This window comes from Dermacentor silvarum, chromosome 7 (assembly GCF_013339745.2).
Source record: "Dermacentor silvarum isolate Dsil-2018 chromosome 7, BIME_Dsil_1.4, whole genome shotgun sequence".
Lineage (NCBI taxonomy): Eukaryota > Metazoa > Arthropoda > Arachnida > Ixodida > Ixodidae > Dermacentor > Dermacentor silvarum.
Window position 1 is genome coordinate 54,779,711 of NC_051160.1, and position 15,526 is coordinate 54,795,236.

Below are 15,526 nucleotides of genomic sequence, written 5' to 3' on the forward strand. Positions count from 1 at the left end.
AAAATGCAAAATTATAAAAATGAAACCACCAAGAGCTCCCAAGGGCGTGCAGACAATGCCCGATAACTGGATGATAATTTACTGCGGCTCCCGCAGTTTGGCGCGTTGCGACACCACGCACCCGAGCACATGGGGGCCGGACCCACCCACGTGCGCCCTTGTGCGGCTTAGCCGTGTCCGGAGAAAAAAGGATCAGGGGGTTGAGCCGATGTCAAGTGTTTCGAACCTTATTGCCCCTTGGCGGAGGCAACACACCCGATTGCATCGACTTCACGTATATGGCACCCCCGGATGGACCCATCCGGGGGAAATCGGTAGTTGCCTTTTCCTGCCCTCCTCTCCAACGTTCGTCTGTCTCCTTCACTTTTAATCGTTCCTGTATTTTATTCACTTCCTCGAACTTCCGATCTTCCCTGTAGGAAGGATTAATTTTGTGTGGACCAACCAACCTTGGTTGTACTTATTTGGTTATTTGTACTTATTTTTACCTTGTTGCAAAATTTTGTGCAAATTTAGCGACTTTATTGTTTCAATACAGCGTCACGCGCAAAGATATGTGGCAACACTGCTACCGTCAGATATCGCTCACGAGCTGCTTATGTAGGCGTTGCCAGGAAATGATAAATCGACATATTTTACATATCCTAGAATAAAAGAAAATTCTTGATTCCTACATATGTGGTTTTCCAAAGCTCCGGTTCACAACCGACCATCTTGTGTGCATTGAGCCTAACATACGCGATGCATTTGCACATAAACAATACTTTATGACAGTTTTTCTAGATATGGAAAGGCCTATCACACCACATGGCACTACGGTATTCTCAGAGAGCCGTCGGGAAGGGTATCCGTGGCAACATGCTTAGCCTAATTTAATGCTACATCTCACACCGTACTTTCCGGGTTTTAATTATTAATGCTCTGTCAAGGGCATTTATACAGGAACATAAGGTTCCGCAGGCTGGCGTACTTAGCTTTACCATTTTTATTGCTAAAATAAACTCCCTACATCCATGGATTCCAACAAAGTACGTTTTATCCTGCATATGTCGATGACCTACAGATTCGATTTAAAGCATGTAACATCGCAGTCTGGGAGCGACACGTTCAGCTTGCGTTGAACAAAGTTTCAACATGGGCTTACGAGAACGACCTTAAGCTGAATCCACAGAAAAGTTCCTGGGTACTCTTTGCAAGGAAGGGTGTCTCGAGCTCCATGGATAGCGCTTATTTTGAACACACAGCACAAATTTCTAGGTATCATACTAAACTTTAAACTTGCATTCATTTCACATATAAAGTATTTGAAAACCAAATCTTCAAAAAATGAGCATTCCTAAAAGTATTGTGCACACGACATGAGACAGTGACAGGGGGAGCTGAATAAACCTGTACAGGAGCATCGTGCGATCACGTCGGGCTTATGGTTGCGTTGTGTATCACTTGCCGCTATGAGTGTGTTCGGTATTGTGAATGACATTCGCCACTTAGGTATTAGCCTGTCCAGGGGCGTCTTCACAACAAGTCCTATACGAAGTTTATACGTAGAATCCTATGAGTGGTCACTCCACCTGAAAAGAACATGCATCAGCTTCACATATTCGTGCACTCTAATCATGAGCATATACAACCCTTAACGATTTGACGTCTGCCAAACTAATGCAAAATTGATCCTCAGTGAGAGAGACTTTCTCCTTACATGTCAGGAAGCTGTGCAAAGAAATAGATGTCCCACTGCATGTTCATCGGCTGATGGGTGCAACAAGGCTGTTACCCTCGAGGCTGTGGCACTTGATAGAATGCAACGCTTCATTGGTTGAAGTCGCAGATCATGCTCCAGAGCGACGCATCAGTATGGACTTTCTGGAACTCCAGTCGAAGTGCTCCTGTCCAGAATTTTATTGCGATAGCAATTATATGGACACTCCAAAGCAGATTTCTGCCGTCGGCGTCGTCGTCGCCGTTGCCATGAGGTTCCGTATGACGTCAGTGGAGATGAAATCAGTCGCCGCGCGCCGAACGCTGTATGTGCGAGTGAAATGGCGCGAGGGACGCGCGCTTTCACGGGGAGTGAACGCACGGCGAAGAAAAAATGCGCGTTCTGCGCCGTGCTCCCCTTAAGGACTGCAGAAGTAGGCGTCTCTTTCCTCCTTTACAATCACCATATATGTAGAACAAACGCGCCTTCTTCCGACGCGCGAAAGGCCGTGGCAGGGGAGGGGGGGAGGGAAGGGAGGCAACGTTTAGCTGCGGCATCAAGTGCCTATTTATATCAGAGGCTCCGGCAACAGTCACCAACGCCGTACGCATTTTGTGCGAACGCGGGCAAAACGCCGACGGCGTCGACAACAGTTCTGAGTGTTGCCGGTGCTGCTGCATGTCCAAGGGTATACACCTGATAAAGCTACTATCATTACTCCGTATAGCTCTCTACAAGTTTGCTATCGCAATTGATGCTTCGCCTTTCAGGTGAAACTGCGACCACTTTTTTATATCAGAGGCTCCGGCAACAGTCACCAACGCCGCACGCATTTTGAGCGAACGCGGGCAAAACGCCGACGGCGTCGACAACAGTTCTGCGTGTTGCCGGTGCTGCTGCATGTCCAAGTTTATACAGCTGATGAAGCTAATATCATTACTCCGTATAGCTCTCTACAAATTTGCTGTCGCAATTGATGTTTCGCCTTTCAGGTGAAACTGCGACAACTTTTTTTTTGCAGTTGTAAATTTTGCCGTTTCCCTTAAATTGCACGATTTTCCGCTAAACATATACATCAAATTTGTCCAACTGTGATGTTCTAACAGATATATTTTGTAGAACTGTGGTACCTATTTTTGGAAGCATGGTTATGAGTGTGTGAACATTATTCAATATTTTGAATTTCCTAATGTTCCGCAATTTCAGTAAACAAAGTGAAGCCACAAATCTAATCGTCATTACTTTAGCACTTATATATTTTACGCATTTACAGCGGCTGATATTTAGGCCTATATACTGCAGCGCTGCTCTACTATTCGCAATTCGTATTTCCATGTCATAAACAATTCACTCTAGCTCACTACCCCGTCTATAGAGCTCTTTTGTCATATCTGGCTCTGTGGCAGTAAGCACTACACATCATTTCCGTCATCAATTTATTGCGGTCATTCAGCAATACTCGACATGTTCAAGCCCAGCGCACACTTTTGTGAGGGTACAGCAAATTAACCGTTCTAGTTATTTAAGAACCTAGCTGCCAGGGTACCTGCTATGACACGTGCAAAATGGCGCACTTCAACCGAAGCACGTGCCCGTCGGCTCTGCGATATCAGTAACAGATTAAATTTGTATTTCGCTTTTTGTAGGCAAATTAATTTTTAAGTGCTTCCAAATGTCTCAAAAAACCCACTTGTCATTAAATTAGGCGTGAAAGTGCAGGAAATAACTAGCCTCGGTCAAGCGGATTGTAGCTCAGACATATGTGAGTTAGGTACAAATGACTACAAATCTAGCGAACGCCAACTGATAGTTTCTTATTAGTATTTTTCCGAAGTTTACCTTCGGCGCTTGTATTTCTCCTAGAATTTCGCCTCTTGATTGGTAAAACACTTTGCGCTTCACAAAAAAGGCGAGGGTCTGACAAAGGCGAAGTCGGCATTGTTTAAGTACATGTCGACGAAGCCGTCATGGTAGCATAAGTAGCGAGCGAAATTGTGTCAACAGCTTGCATACTAACGTTCAAGTAGTCCTGAATTAATCATCTTCCTTTTTGTTTCAAAATTCTTCCAAAAGCTTCCATACTAATGTCTACAGTTAAAACGTCTTCATTATTTTTCTTGTAGTGTGTGTTATTGAACTAAATGTTCAGCCCACCCATATGTGAAGCTTCATATGTAAAATTCAGGAGTGAACGTGTTAATTATTCGATGCTAGCCAATACTTTAGACGACCATAAAGAGAAGTATATTAAACAATTGCTATTCACTTATATGCTCGTACGTGGGCCCGAAAGGACTTCTACTTTCCTCCCTTCACCGCTGACGATCCACGACGAACAAGATTTTTTTTTCAACCATTCTGAAACGTCACTAAATATGACTCGGATGGCGACTCTTGCCCAAGTTGACGTAATTGCTGCCCTTGGACACACACCTTCTATTTCGGTTCTGAATTACTCTACCGAACGTCATCAACTGCTATTGTATGCGAATTTTGTAAAGCGGATGTCGCTCATAAAGCACTACTGAACCCGACTCCCTCAAGAGGGCAACGTTGGCAACGATAAGCATAAGTTATTCTGTTCCAAATCTTTTCCTTTTCCCGCTTCGCCAGTGGTCCGAGCGGCGCTCCATCTGCGTTATCGCTACAATCGGCCTGGTCATGAGCGATAATGTCATTATGGACTTGAGCGAAAGGTATCGCTACATTATACCGGCCCTTGTAACCGCGCACGTTCTGTTACCACTGTACAGGACGCGCCCTCGGCCGAGCGCAAGGCCCTCGTCATTCTTTCCCTGTGGGCAGTTTTCACGAACCGGCGAAAGACGGCCGAGGTGCTGTGGAAGAACTGCGACCAGCCAATCCACCTGGCCCTGCTTATCTCCATGACGTACGAGAAGCTCACCATGTACGTCAACGAGGGCACCATCAAACACGAGCTGCTCGACACCAGCAGGCAAGTGGTCTTTTCGCAATGGCCGCCCGCTGTGCTTAAAAGTAAGCTCTACCTTGGCAGCTCCTAACTAAATGCATGGGAACGCAGAAATAGTTGGCTCGGGTTCCGCTTCACGGAAATTGATGAGAAGTTTTGCATACGGAAAAAATTACTCACTTAGAGAATATAGACCTTATATAAAGAATGAACTGCCTGAGAGAAATTATTGAAGAGTACTTCAAAAAGAAAATTCGAGTGTCAACTTGACAACTCCAACTCGGCAATAAAAAACAACCTCACAAGTCTGCAAACCTCTCCTATATAAACATCCAATGTCGAGAAAACGTATTTATTATAAACCGCTGTAAAACATGCACCTTGTTGCTTCATATCATAAGAAGCCAACAAGCAATCACACCAAGGACAACATAGGGGAAAAACCTGTACTTGCTACTGAATTATAGAAATCCGATCACGATGACACGTGTTTCAGAGCTAGCACACCTATAAGGTGATATTGCACAGTGATGCTTTCATTGCCGAATAGGTAACGATGTCAGCTCCATCCTTGTTACACTCCTTCGTAGCACTGAGTCCTGAAATAGCTGACCCAGCGGCTCCTGGTACTAGGCTGTTGAAGTAATTAAATTTATCCGAAATTATTAGTTCGTCGTTGTGAACGGCTGTTGGAAACTGCTTCCATAAACGCTGCCATTTCTACTGACTTCTCTCCGACTGCATGCGTTCCAGTGGAGGCAGCTTGACCTTCACGCTTCTTGTTTGGCTTCGGCGTGCTTGGGGCTTGATATGTGCGGCCGTTCTGAAGTTCAAAGCGTAACTTCGATATCGCTGTCACCTTGTCACCGTATTTTGCGTTGTCTGAAGTTTCGTTCTCGAGCGAGTCACACGGCGCCTCGTCAAACATCCGTTCGTCGAGTTTCGCAATCTATTGGTCGAGCGCTTCGATTAGAGCTTGAAGGACTCTGACTTCGGATGGTCAAGAGGTCTAGTCTTCGCAACACAGCATCCGCTTCAGTTATCGCACCGTCTTGTTGCGAATGGAGCGTTTGCGTTGTTGGAAGAACCGTTCCATCTGTCAGCAGTTAGCCAGGAAATCTTGTCAAATCAGAGGCCTCACAAAGCGATTCCGTGTGTTGGTGAGGTTGACATCGTTGCGGAGGTTCCGAGTTTCCGCACCACGTTGTGGACATTTGGGTGTACCGGCCACCGCGTTGTCATATCAGCTGAAAGACACCTTGCAGTGGAACGGCACAGAACACTGATTTAATGGACCGGTGAGTCGCACCAAGACTAGTGCGCGCAAGCAGCTGATGATGAGGAAATGGCGTAATTATCAGTGGTCGTCTGCTAAAGTTGCGAGAAACAAGTTCCAGCAAGACATCCATATACGTCAATCGACACGCGTATAGGTTAATAAGAATACAAATACTGAGAATATTCGGAACCGCCATACGCATTGAAATAAGTTATGTCGTGTACCTTTATATTTTCGAACCAGCCCGAAATGTTCGCTAGCTTCATGGATTACTTCACTGGCACTCGTAGCAGCTGCACTTATTGCTTGCAGTCCTCTGATATCTACACAAAGCGTCATCCTGTCAAATTATCTTTCTCATAATAGCCTAAGCAGTGCTGATTTCTCGTGTTCGTGGTTTACTGGCAGCATGCATAACTCACGCAGGCATTGTCCTCAATGTGAGCAGTTGTACTAAATAATACAAAATCGCGCACGAAAGTACATGTTGCTTACTGAACCTCCCAGGGTATATTTATCGAAGATATTGGCCAGAGAAGAATCTAAAATGCTTGACAGCCTTAGCGCTCTCGTCGGTTGGCCTTATAGTACAAGCACTTTTTATGGGTGCACCGAATGAACGCGACGGTGTTTAATTTCAAGCTAACAACACTGATAAGGAAAATTTGAAGTTTACTGTCATTTCCCTCTGTGGAGTTTACGCTTACCAATACTACAGAAAAATATTTTATTTCCCTTTTTGTGCGTTTTCTCAAGTGTGGAAACAATAGCCAGCTTACAGCCTGTTCGCACCTATAATTGACCACGATAGAGTGTTTCCACTGCTCAGCAATATTTCACGACCATAGCGTTCTAAAGTGTGCAGGCGAACGTGCTATAGGTGCTTACGATTTACCCGCAATATTCTCGTGACGTGTCCTCGAAGGCATTTCGCGGGGATGGCTACCGGCGTGCTTAACCTGTGCTACCTGGACTCGACTTGCCGCGCCTACGACATCCTGAGCGTGCACAGCTTGGACTGGAAGTACAAGACGGCCGTCGACATTGCCGCTGAGGCCAAGAACCGCAAGTTCCTCTCGCACCCGTGCTGCCAGAAGTGGCTGACCAATCAGTTCCTCGGTAGGATCAACGTGCGCGACATAACCTGGGGATTCTTCAGCGTTCCGCTGTGGCTGAAGGTAAGACAGCCACTCCTTAACACTAGACAGTTTTAGAATAGCGCTTGTCGCCTTATGCACGTTAAACGCAAGCACCCTTGCGGGACTCTACGGTGCGCGTCCCTTCAAGGTATTTAGTTGAACGTGCGGGAATGCAAGCTACAGGAAGAGGTTAGTGGACAGAGCACTGTCTGGTGCTTTGTGCCAAGCGTATCCAAGCCAAGGTAACCCATTAGCAACCATCCTGTTGCAGCTATGCCAACGCGTCTTGTTTAGGCGTACGGACGCCGGTATCGCCGAACGATCTGAGAATTTCCACGTGCTATGCGATCACAACATAAGTTTCAAGCGTGTTTAGAGTAAGCGAAAGCTCATTAGTTGCTGACGATCAACGAGAGCGAGAGCGTAGCCATCACGAGAATTCACGCTGAAGCGGGAGCCATCGGTGCCGCCATGTTCGACAACGCTATTTCTTAGCATCCGTAAACATTACGAACGTTAAGCTCTCCAAACAACGTACGTTATCATACCGCACCATAGCGGGACGTTATGATGGGCATCCATTCAAGACATTTACGTTAACCCAGGAGAAGGCAACCATCAAGAAAACGTTAGAAGCCAGGGCGCCACCTGGCGCCTCGTGTCAAAGCTGTTTCAGTTAGGCCAATCCATGAGATGTTTCTATACCTTCGAGGCCCACGGACACTAGAATGTACGAACGATCTCACAAATTGGATGCTCTAGGCATCCGTAACTAGCGTTTCAGGCGAGTTCAAAGAAGCAAAAGCTTGTGTCACCATTTATTGGCGGTAAGCGGGAGCAGGACCGCAACCATCGGTACGATTCGCGATGAAGCGGGAGCCACGGTGGCCGCCATATCTGACGTTATTTCTTAGCCTACGTATGCATTATATGCGCTAAATTTGCCAGATAATGTACGGCTGCTAAAGAAAGCAGTTGCTGCCCTGACGAAGACAAGTCACGCTGTCGAGTCGAAATGTTGGCTACAGTGACATTCCTTCTTGAACAACTATTGATGAGCAACTAGTGAGCAACATGAATGGAGGCAAATTTCAATCAAATTTACGAAGTTTTAAGAGGCTACAGCAAGCGATTTTTATTTCAGGTAATTCTCTGCGCATTCACAATCTTGCCCATGTACATCTGGGTACGCTTCAAGAATGACCCACACCAGATGGATTACGGCGAAGGTAAGCGTACAAGTTTGGAGCCATTGTCATCCTCAATGTACAGCTAGTGGTTAACGACTGCTTCCTTCATTGTGATTGTAGATGAAGAAGGCGACAAAGACTACAGCTCCAAGAACGTCACAGAAGCGTACGTGCAAAATTTTTTTGAGATTATAGGAGATAGAAATACCACGCTCTTAGCTGGTTTCTTTGGTGTTGTTGCGCAATGAATCATGTGGTCTTAAAACATTTCGTATTGCCAAAGAATGTTCGTTACAGAAACTTTGGCCGTATTCTGAAACGCTCAACTTCGGCGATACTATCGCCTTCGCCAACAGCGCGCGCTGATTGGCTGTTTTATCAAAATTTGATGAGCTTATTGGCTGGTTGAGCACGACGTCATCCAATTTTGCTCAACCAGCCAATCAGCGCGTGCCGGACGGCGATATTGTCACCGAAGCGATAGTATCGCCGCAGTGGATCGTTCCAGAATACGGCCCATTTTCACTTCAATGGTATAGCCTACTGGAATCGATGGCTTATCGAAAGAAAGGCCTTGCGGTACGAATGTAAAGGGTTGACGTTTTTTCTTGTTGGTATAGCATAGTAACGGCTATAAAGCGCGTGAAATTACGAGAGCGAAGGACGTGTTGTGTCCTCCTCCTTTGTCCTTGTCTTTTCAAGCAATTTATACCTATTACTATGTTGAAAGTCTTTCCAGGCGCTAGAGCAGAAATGTGTGCTTCTGAACAAAGTATTACGAGTTAAAACAGTGTGATCAGCTTACCGCTAAGTATCCCGTTTACATTTTTTTGTTTCCTTTTTTAATAATCTCGGGTACTTCCATTAGCAGCCGACTTTGTGGGTGGCCTGATCACTAAAGATGGAGAACTTCACTCGCAGTAGCGAGCTTTAACTACAGCAAGGCGATTTTCGCATAGAATTTAGCGGTTTTCAAATACCGACTGTTTGAATTCCCTTATCTACTTTTGTCCCTTGCAGTAACCTTTCACAATATCGCGCGCTCGTTTTTGTTGAAGTGTGCGTGATTACCACTAATAAACGATAATTGAGGTCAATTTTCAACCTCTTACGCGCTCTTAAGTGCTGACGAATAACTAGTTGGATTGCAGTAGCACTGGCAAAGAAACGTACCTAGGATTATTTCCATATAAGCAATGACCGTCGTCGGATGAGAGCGCTGTTTTGCTTCACTTGGCATTTTTACATGTAGTGCAGTTTTTGCATGCAGTTTATTGTTAGGGGATGTGCTAAAGAACTCCGTTGATTGCCGTAACCTTTAACATAAAATACTACAGTCGATAGCTTCGTGCATTTCATCCTCGTTTTCGACTACAAAGCTCCCTGAGCGTTCACTGCGGTGACACGTGTCAGATACCTCGTGAGCAATAACCTAACGTTGACGAGATTTATTGGAAATTTTAGTTTGTCCGTAAACGTATTACCGCTTATGGAAGCCCGGGTGGCCAGAGCATTGGATGCCAGTAGGAATGCTGGTATCGACATCTTTTGATGCTCCATCCAACCACAACGAGCACCTAACTCTAAGAACGGGTGTTTTCGCATCTCGGCCCCATCGAAATGGGGTCGCCGTGGCCGGGATTCGATCCCGCGACCTCGTGCTTAGCAGCCCAACACCATAGCCACTTAGCAACCATGGCGGGTCAAGTGGTATAAGTAAATTGTGGCGTATTTTACACTGGCTCGTGTGTCTGCCATGCTGCTACATTGACCCTCACAACGAGTAGCAGCTAGCACAGGAGCCTACCTAGCGATCCGCAGCGAATGTCAAATCCACTGTGTAGTCAAAATGTCGCAACGTGCTGCTCCTACGTGTCTAATACTGCCGCATGACGTCAAGGCACAGTGAGCTCTGTAAAAACGAAACTAAAACTGGCTGCAGAAACGCTAATGCAATAAATTATTTACGACGCTCTCAGGCTTTCCAATATTTATTTATTTTTTTTTGGGGGGGGGGGGGGTTGGGTACCTGGGACCTTAATTTAAAGCAAAAAGAGGAGTTTGGAATATCAGGTCAGTACTCGTTCAAGTTCTATTGCCATTATGTGTGCCGTGTTGCACTGCCTGCATGGCATTAAACGTTAAGGCACTAAACAGGCGATGTCATTGTTTTGTGGCCGTGTGACACGGGTATATATTATCTATCATGGGACCACACATAGTTCGCGTGCTTCGGATGCACCATTTCACACCGAACACGGATCGCCTGCTAATCGTCGGCGTCCTCGTCGCATTCTCGAGCCGCATTAGTGACATAGTAGGCGGCTATACTCCCACTCCCGCTAAAGCACTCCCGCTAAAGGGATCACAGCGCGAGAGAGCAATTGCGCAAGGAAAGAAATTCAGCCGCCCTTGCCATGGTAGCCATCTAGGTTGTCGACGAAACGTGTTTTCCGGCTAGTGATCAAGCAACATGTATGTCTGTATACAGGCTATCGCCGATAAATCTACGTAAGTGAAATAAACTTTTTTTCTCTCGCACTTCCTCTGCAGGAAGTACGACAGATACGACACCGGCGGCACCATGGCCCAGGAAGGAATATTCATACACCAGAATCCTCCGATCTACAGAATGGTCTACGTCATGTGGAATGCCCCCATCACCAAGTTTTGGGTGTACCAGGTAGTCTGAAGTCGATGCTCTTGAAACAGAAGGCAGAACCGTGACGAAAAAAAAAAAAACTCAGTTCAACAACCACTCATTGAAGGCCAACAGCAACGCCATTTCATTTTCGCTAAATTAGTTATAAATGAGTATCGTATAGTATTGAAGCTATCCTGCCAAATCTGCGCGCCTGGGAATTTCGTAATCATCTTATTTGCATCCTTTTCAATAACACCTAACCAGACGATGCATGTACCTGGTTGTTATTAGGCCTGACCTGAATCTTAGTACATCGCCTCCGAGATGGGCGCCAAATCTCGGAAGTCATGCCGAGGAGCCGCGCTGGTTCTCAAAACTCTCGATCACGAATCTTTTTTTCGGGAAGTGGTAATGGCGGCGTTTTTATAATTTGTTTCCTTTTCTGGCATCGTAAATATACGTCTCCTTTATAGACATTTTCTTGACTCATCTACTCTTATTTTAAACGTTATTTTTTTACAAAGGCGGAGCTATGGTACTTAGTGTCCCTCAAATTAGGCTTTTTACGTGGTTGAAAGTTTCGTTGCAGTTGGCCTTTAAATGGGTCCTGAACCAACCCTCGGGTTTGGTGAAAAAGCATACGCTGCTGTGAACATCTCAGCCAAATTTTGCAGTCGTTCGCGGCGCGTGGAGCTCTCAAGCGGAGCGTGGCGTCAACTTATTCTCACACTATCTTTTCAACAGAAGCCTCCTCCTCACTCTTTTCGGGCTGCCATGTTTGATGATATAGAAAATTGCCATACGCGGCTACTATTGGACAATAGCTGACATCAGTGAAGAAGCGTGCAAGGTCTATCCAAATAGTCGGGAAGCTTCAGGCGAAAAGCGGTTCTGAACGAATTGTCGCTAGAGGTGTGCGCCGTGTCGGTTTCGACCGGCGGCGGCGTGGTGGTCGTTACTGGTCGGCACAGAAGTGACGTCACAACGAGGTGGAGTTGTCCGTGCTGGAGCTGTGGTCTGGAAAAAGAATGGAAGTAATAAGTTTTACGCCAAAACACAACGCAATCGCAGCAACGAATTTCAGCACTCCTTCCGCAAAACAGTGTTTTCAATTCATGTACGTCAACTCTTGTTATATTTTGTTGTGGAATTTATGCTAAAATGTGGCACAAATTTAACAATCCAAACAAGCTGCTTTCTCAACATCTGTCTGAATACACTGATGAGTTTCTTACAGCTAAATTATCTTTATCCCTTAATTTCTTATTCACTTGCCAATAACGCACTGGCGGATTGGTCTGCTCAGCCTTTTTGTATACTCCTTGTCTTCCTAGTTCTGCAGAATGCCTATTACTTGAAGATGGTCTTCCAAAAGTTGTAAACCCCCTGGTCAACGGTCTATGAGCATTTCCTACGAAGAATTTGCTGTGCACACGGGGAGCAATACTATGTGGGACCAAACGAGCGCGTGGCTCGCTAAGCGCCGACGTAAGCACCTTCGTGCGCATTGTACCACAGCGCGACTTGACACGAAGGAAAATTCGCTCCTTCTGAGCAAAATCTGCTCGTGTGCTTAGTTCTCAGTTAACAACCGCGAACATCGCACATCGCAGATGAATATTCGATAAAGAAGAACAGACAAGCAGGCGTCTTTTTTTTTTTGGGGGGGGGGGGGGGGGGGGGGGGCGACACACAGCATTTCGCTGCGTAACGTAAAATGCACCCGGCGCCGTAGCCGACAACGCGAAGAAAACAGCGCTTGAAGTGCTTTCTGCACTAGCGCAGCGCTCTTTAAATTGGTTTCCGCACCTTGCGAAGCTCTAGGCGACTTGCATTGTCTAGCCAAGAACAGACCAGCACAATGTTCTCTAACTTAACCCTTTCGTCCGTGCAGCAAGCATTCAAGCATCTTCATCAAATATAAATTATTAGTTTTTTTTCTATTCCATAAAGCGAACAGCAGTCGCCAAGATATAACGAAACGCAATTTCCGTCAGCGGGTCAGCTAGCACGCCTCTCAGGAGCTGCTGTCGATATGAAGCTTCAATGTATTTACAAACCACAGAGAAATGTACCGCGTACTGAATACCCTTCCTTTCGTCTGACAGCCGTTTCGACAAGGTTCGCGGCTATTCGCTACATAACAACTGCATAATAAAGCGTGCTCACCTTTCACTCTCTTGGAAGCGGGAAAAAGGGTCCCTACTGTCCCTTCCCGTGTTAATTGGCCCACCACATAGCTGTGCAGAACGTCTTGGGACCTTTGTTCTGTTTTTCATACATCGCTGGAGCACTGGCCGATACAGAAAGAAAATGTTGCAGCGCACAGTAAGGTAAAGGCGTGCAGAGAGCGGCAGGAGCAGACGAACGGAATGGCAGCCGAAGCTATAAGAGCGAAAGCGCCGCCCGTTGGCGCAACAAGTGAAGTGACTAAATAAAGATATAGCATGCCAGAAAATATTCAAAAACACATTTTATTTCTACACATAATTGTATCACTGTACTTCATCGTAAGTTGAAAAGATAGAGCCACATATGCAAAAGTTACTGAATTTTCCTTTGGCTACCAGTGTCATGGCGACGCTTTATTGCCAATACCGAAACTAGCACCACTGTCCACCCCCTGCCGACAACGGGAGTTAAAACCATTTCATGCTTAATACTACTATCGTACTATCGTCTGCTAACTCTCGACCGCGCCCACGCAGGAATGAATCTTTGGCCACACTGCTTATCAGTGTCACAGCCGTCAGGCCTCGCTAATTACTATGAGTTTTGAACACTCAACTAGCCTTGAGCCAAGTAAAACTTAAGGTCAGATCAGACGTAAGCTTGCCAGTGCGCGCGCTGCCGACGTACTCACACGAGCGCACATGAAGAGGGGGTTTGTTCGGCTCTCGCAAATTGTTTAATTAACCTAGAGATAAGCGCGAAAGTAAATGTGCTACTGATGCCACTCGGTGCGAGAATAGCCACGCGCAGCTATCTTGCACACTGTAGCACAGCAAAGGGATGAGCAACCGTGCACTCAACCGTGATCTGAGGGACAGCCTCTGAGTTTGGCGTGTCGTAGGCGCCAGAATCGGGAAGACTTGCGTCTGTATGAAGATCCAAATAAAAGTTTGATCTGCACGCCACGGTGACGCTCAGTAGGCGGAGCGATGGGGGCACCACCCGGCTCCGCCGTAGCCTTCGCAGTGCATGGCATTGAAGAAGGACCGGGAGCACCGCGATGGGCATCACAGGCGATCTTTGATTGCCAATAATTCCGCTTCTGCTTAACGCATTGAAGTAGTTATTGTCGCAAAGTATTTCTGAAATAGTCTGTTTTAACCTCAAATGCATTTCTCAACTTCGATAAAAAGTGGTTCAGGACCCCTTTAAAGAATGGTGTTTGACGGCGAGCTCGAAGCGATGAACGCTTTATGATTGATTCTTTACTGCAGTCATTCTGCTAAATACTGTGCTGTAGTAATTATTCGCTGACAAATGTTGTTGTACTCGAGTATCATATGTGTTACCTAAATACTTGACCTGAAATACACTGTTTGCAGATATTCTACATCCTGTTTCTCGGGACACTGAGCATTGCTGTTCTGTGGCCTTCCTGCGGAGACCAGACGCTGGACACGATCAGCGTGGTGTGGATTTTTCTCATCGCCGTGGAGACGATTGACCGCACTTACCGCTTGCATCTCGTAAGTCGCTACTTGCAGGCAACTACAGCTCACATATATTCCTGTTGGAAATTATAGTGGATATAAATACGAGAACAGTGGCAATGAGGCATCATTACGTAATTAATTGTAACAGTGGAAACACGACAAATATACATGAGTAATATGTGCTAGTACATAAGAATATAAACACAGGGAATAATGCAAAAGTAGGTAAGAATTCAGAAAAAGAAAAAGAAATTATAGCAAGGCAGATTAGTCACTTAACATTTAGAAGTAAAGAATAAATGAAAGAAATCCCTTTCTTAAGCGCTCCTAAAGGTAACGATTGTTTAGTCATAGTACATACCATAGTACTTAATGGTATGTTACTGCAAAATTGAACTAGGGGTCTGTTTTTCCACTGCCCGTAATCTACTCTAGACTCGGCAGAGGCTTCCCTGTCTCCGGCGGAGTCTTGTCTATACTCGAGCTTTTTCTAATACTTCAGTATATCTGGCCTTATTATTTCTGTACTCTCCGTTATATTCAACACATGTTCCTGCATGCCGCATGGGTTCTCTTGACTCCAGCGTGTGGCTCCGCGTTCCAACAGCGTGGTAGGTTAGCGTTACTGGCTGCTCTTAGAGAGATCTCATCACGTACGCCGGCGTCCGGCTGGGCGTTCTCACCGACGCCTTGGCCATAGCTGCGTGGCTCTGATGCAGGTTGCGTTATTGTCTGTTCTTTGACACTTTATACTGACCCCGCCGGCGTGTGCCGCCGTCGGCTTTCACAGGAGAACCACTCTCGCCGCAGGAGAACCACTCTCCTTAACAACTTCGCTGTAAAGATCTGTGACCAGCTACGTTAATAACTTGGAACAGCGATGATTGACCGTGGCTGCTGCTGCCGCCGTTGCCGCCCCCGTCGTCGTCGTCGTATTGCCGAGTAGCTCTCACATCGGACAATCACTGGCGGTAGCCA

General features: G+C 46.1%; 1 protein-coding gene across 1 annotated transcript in view; it reads left to right on the plus strand.

Moving 5' to 3' along the window:
• LOC119458868 (transient receptor potential cation channel subfamily M member 1-like) overlaps positions 1 to 15,526 on the plus strand; it is a 96,754-nt gene that overhangs the window by 19,685 nt on the left and 61,543 nt on the right. Inside the window, exons 9-14 of the mRNA XM_049671479.1 lie at positions 4,453 to 4,655; positions 6,836 to 7,088; positions 8,194 to 8,278; positions 8,360 to 8,405; positions 10,793 to 10,922; positions 14,438 to 14,581. Of these exons, the coding sequence (XP_049527436.1) occupies positions 4,453 to 4,655; positions 6,836 to 7,088; positions 8,194 to 8,278; positions 8,360 to 8,405; positions 10,793 to 10,922; positions 14,438 to 14,581 (861 nt within the window). The remainder of the gene's footprint in view (positions 1 to 4,452; positions 4,656 to 6,835; positions 7,089 to 8,193; positions 8,279 to 8,359; positions 8,406 to 10,792; positions 10,923 to 14,437; positions 14,582 to 15,526) is intronic.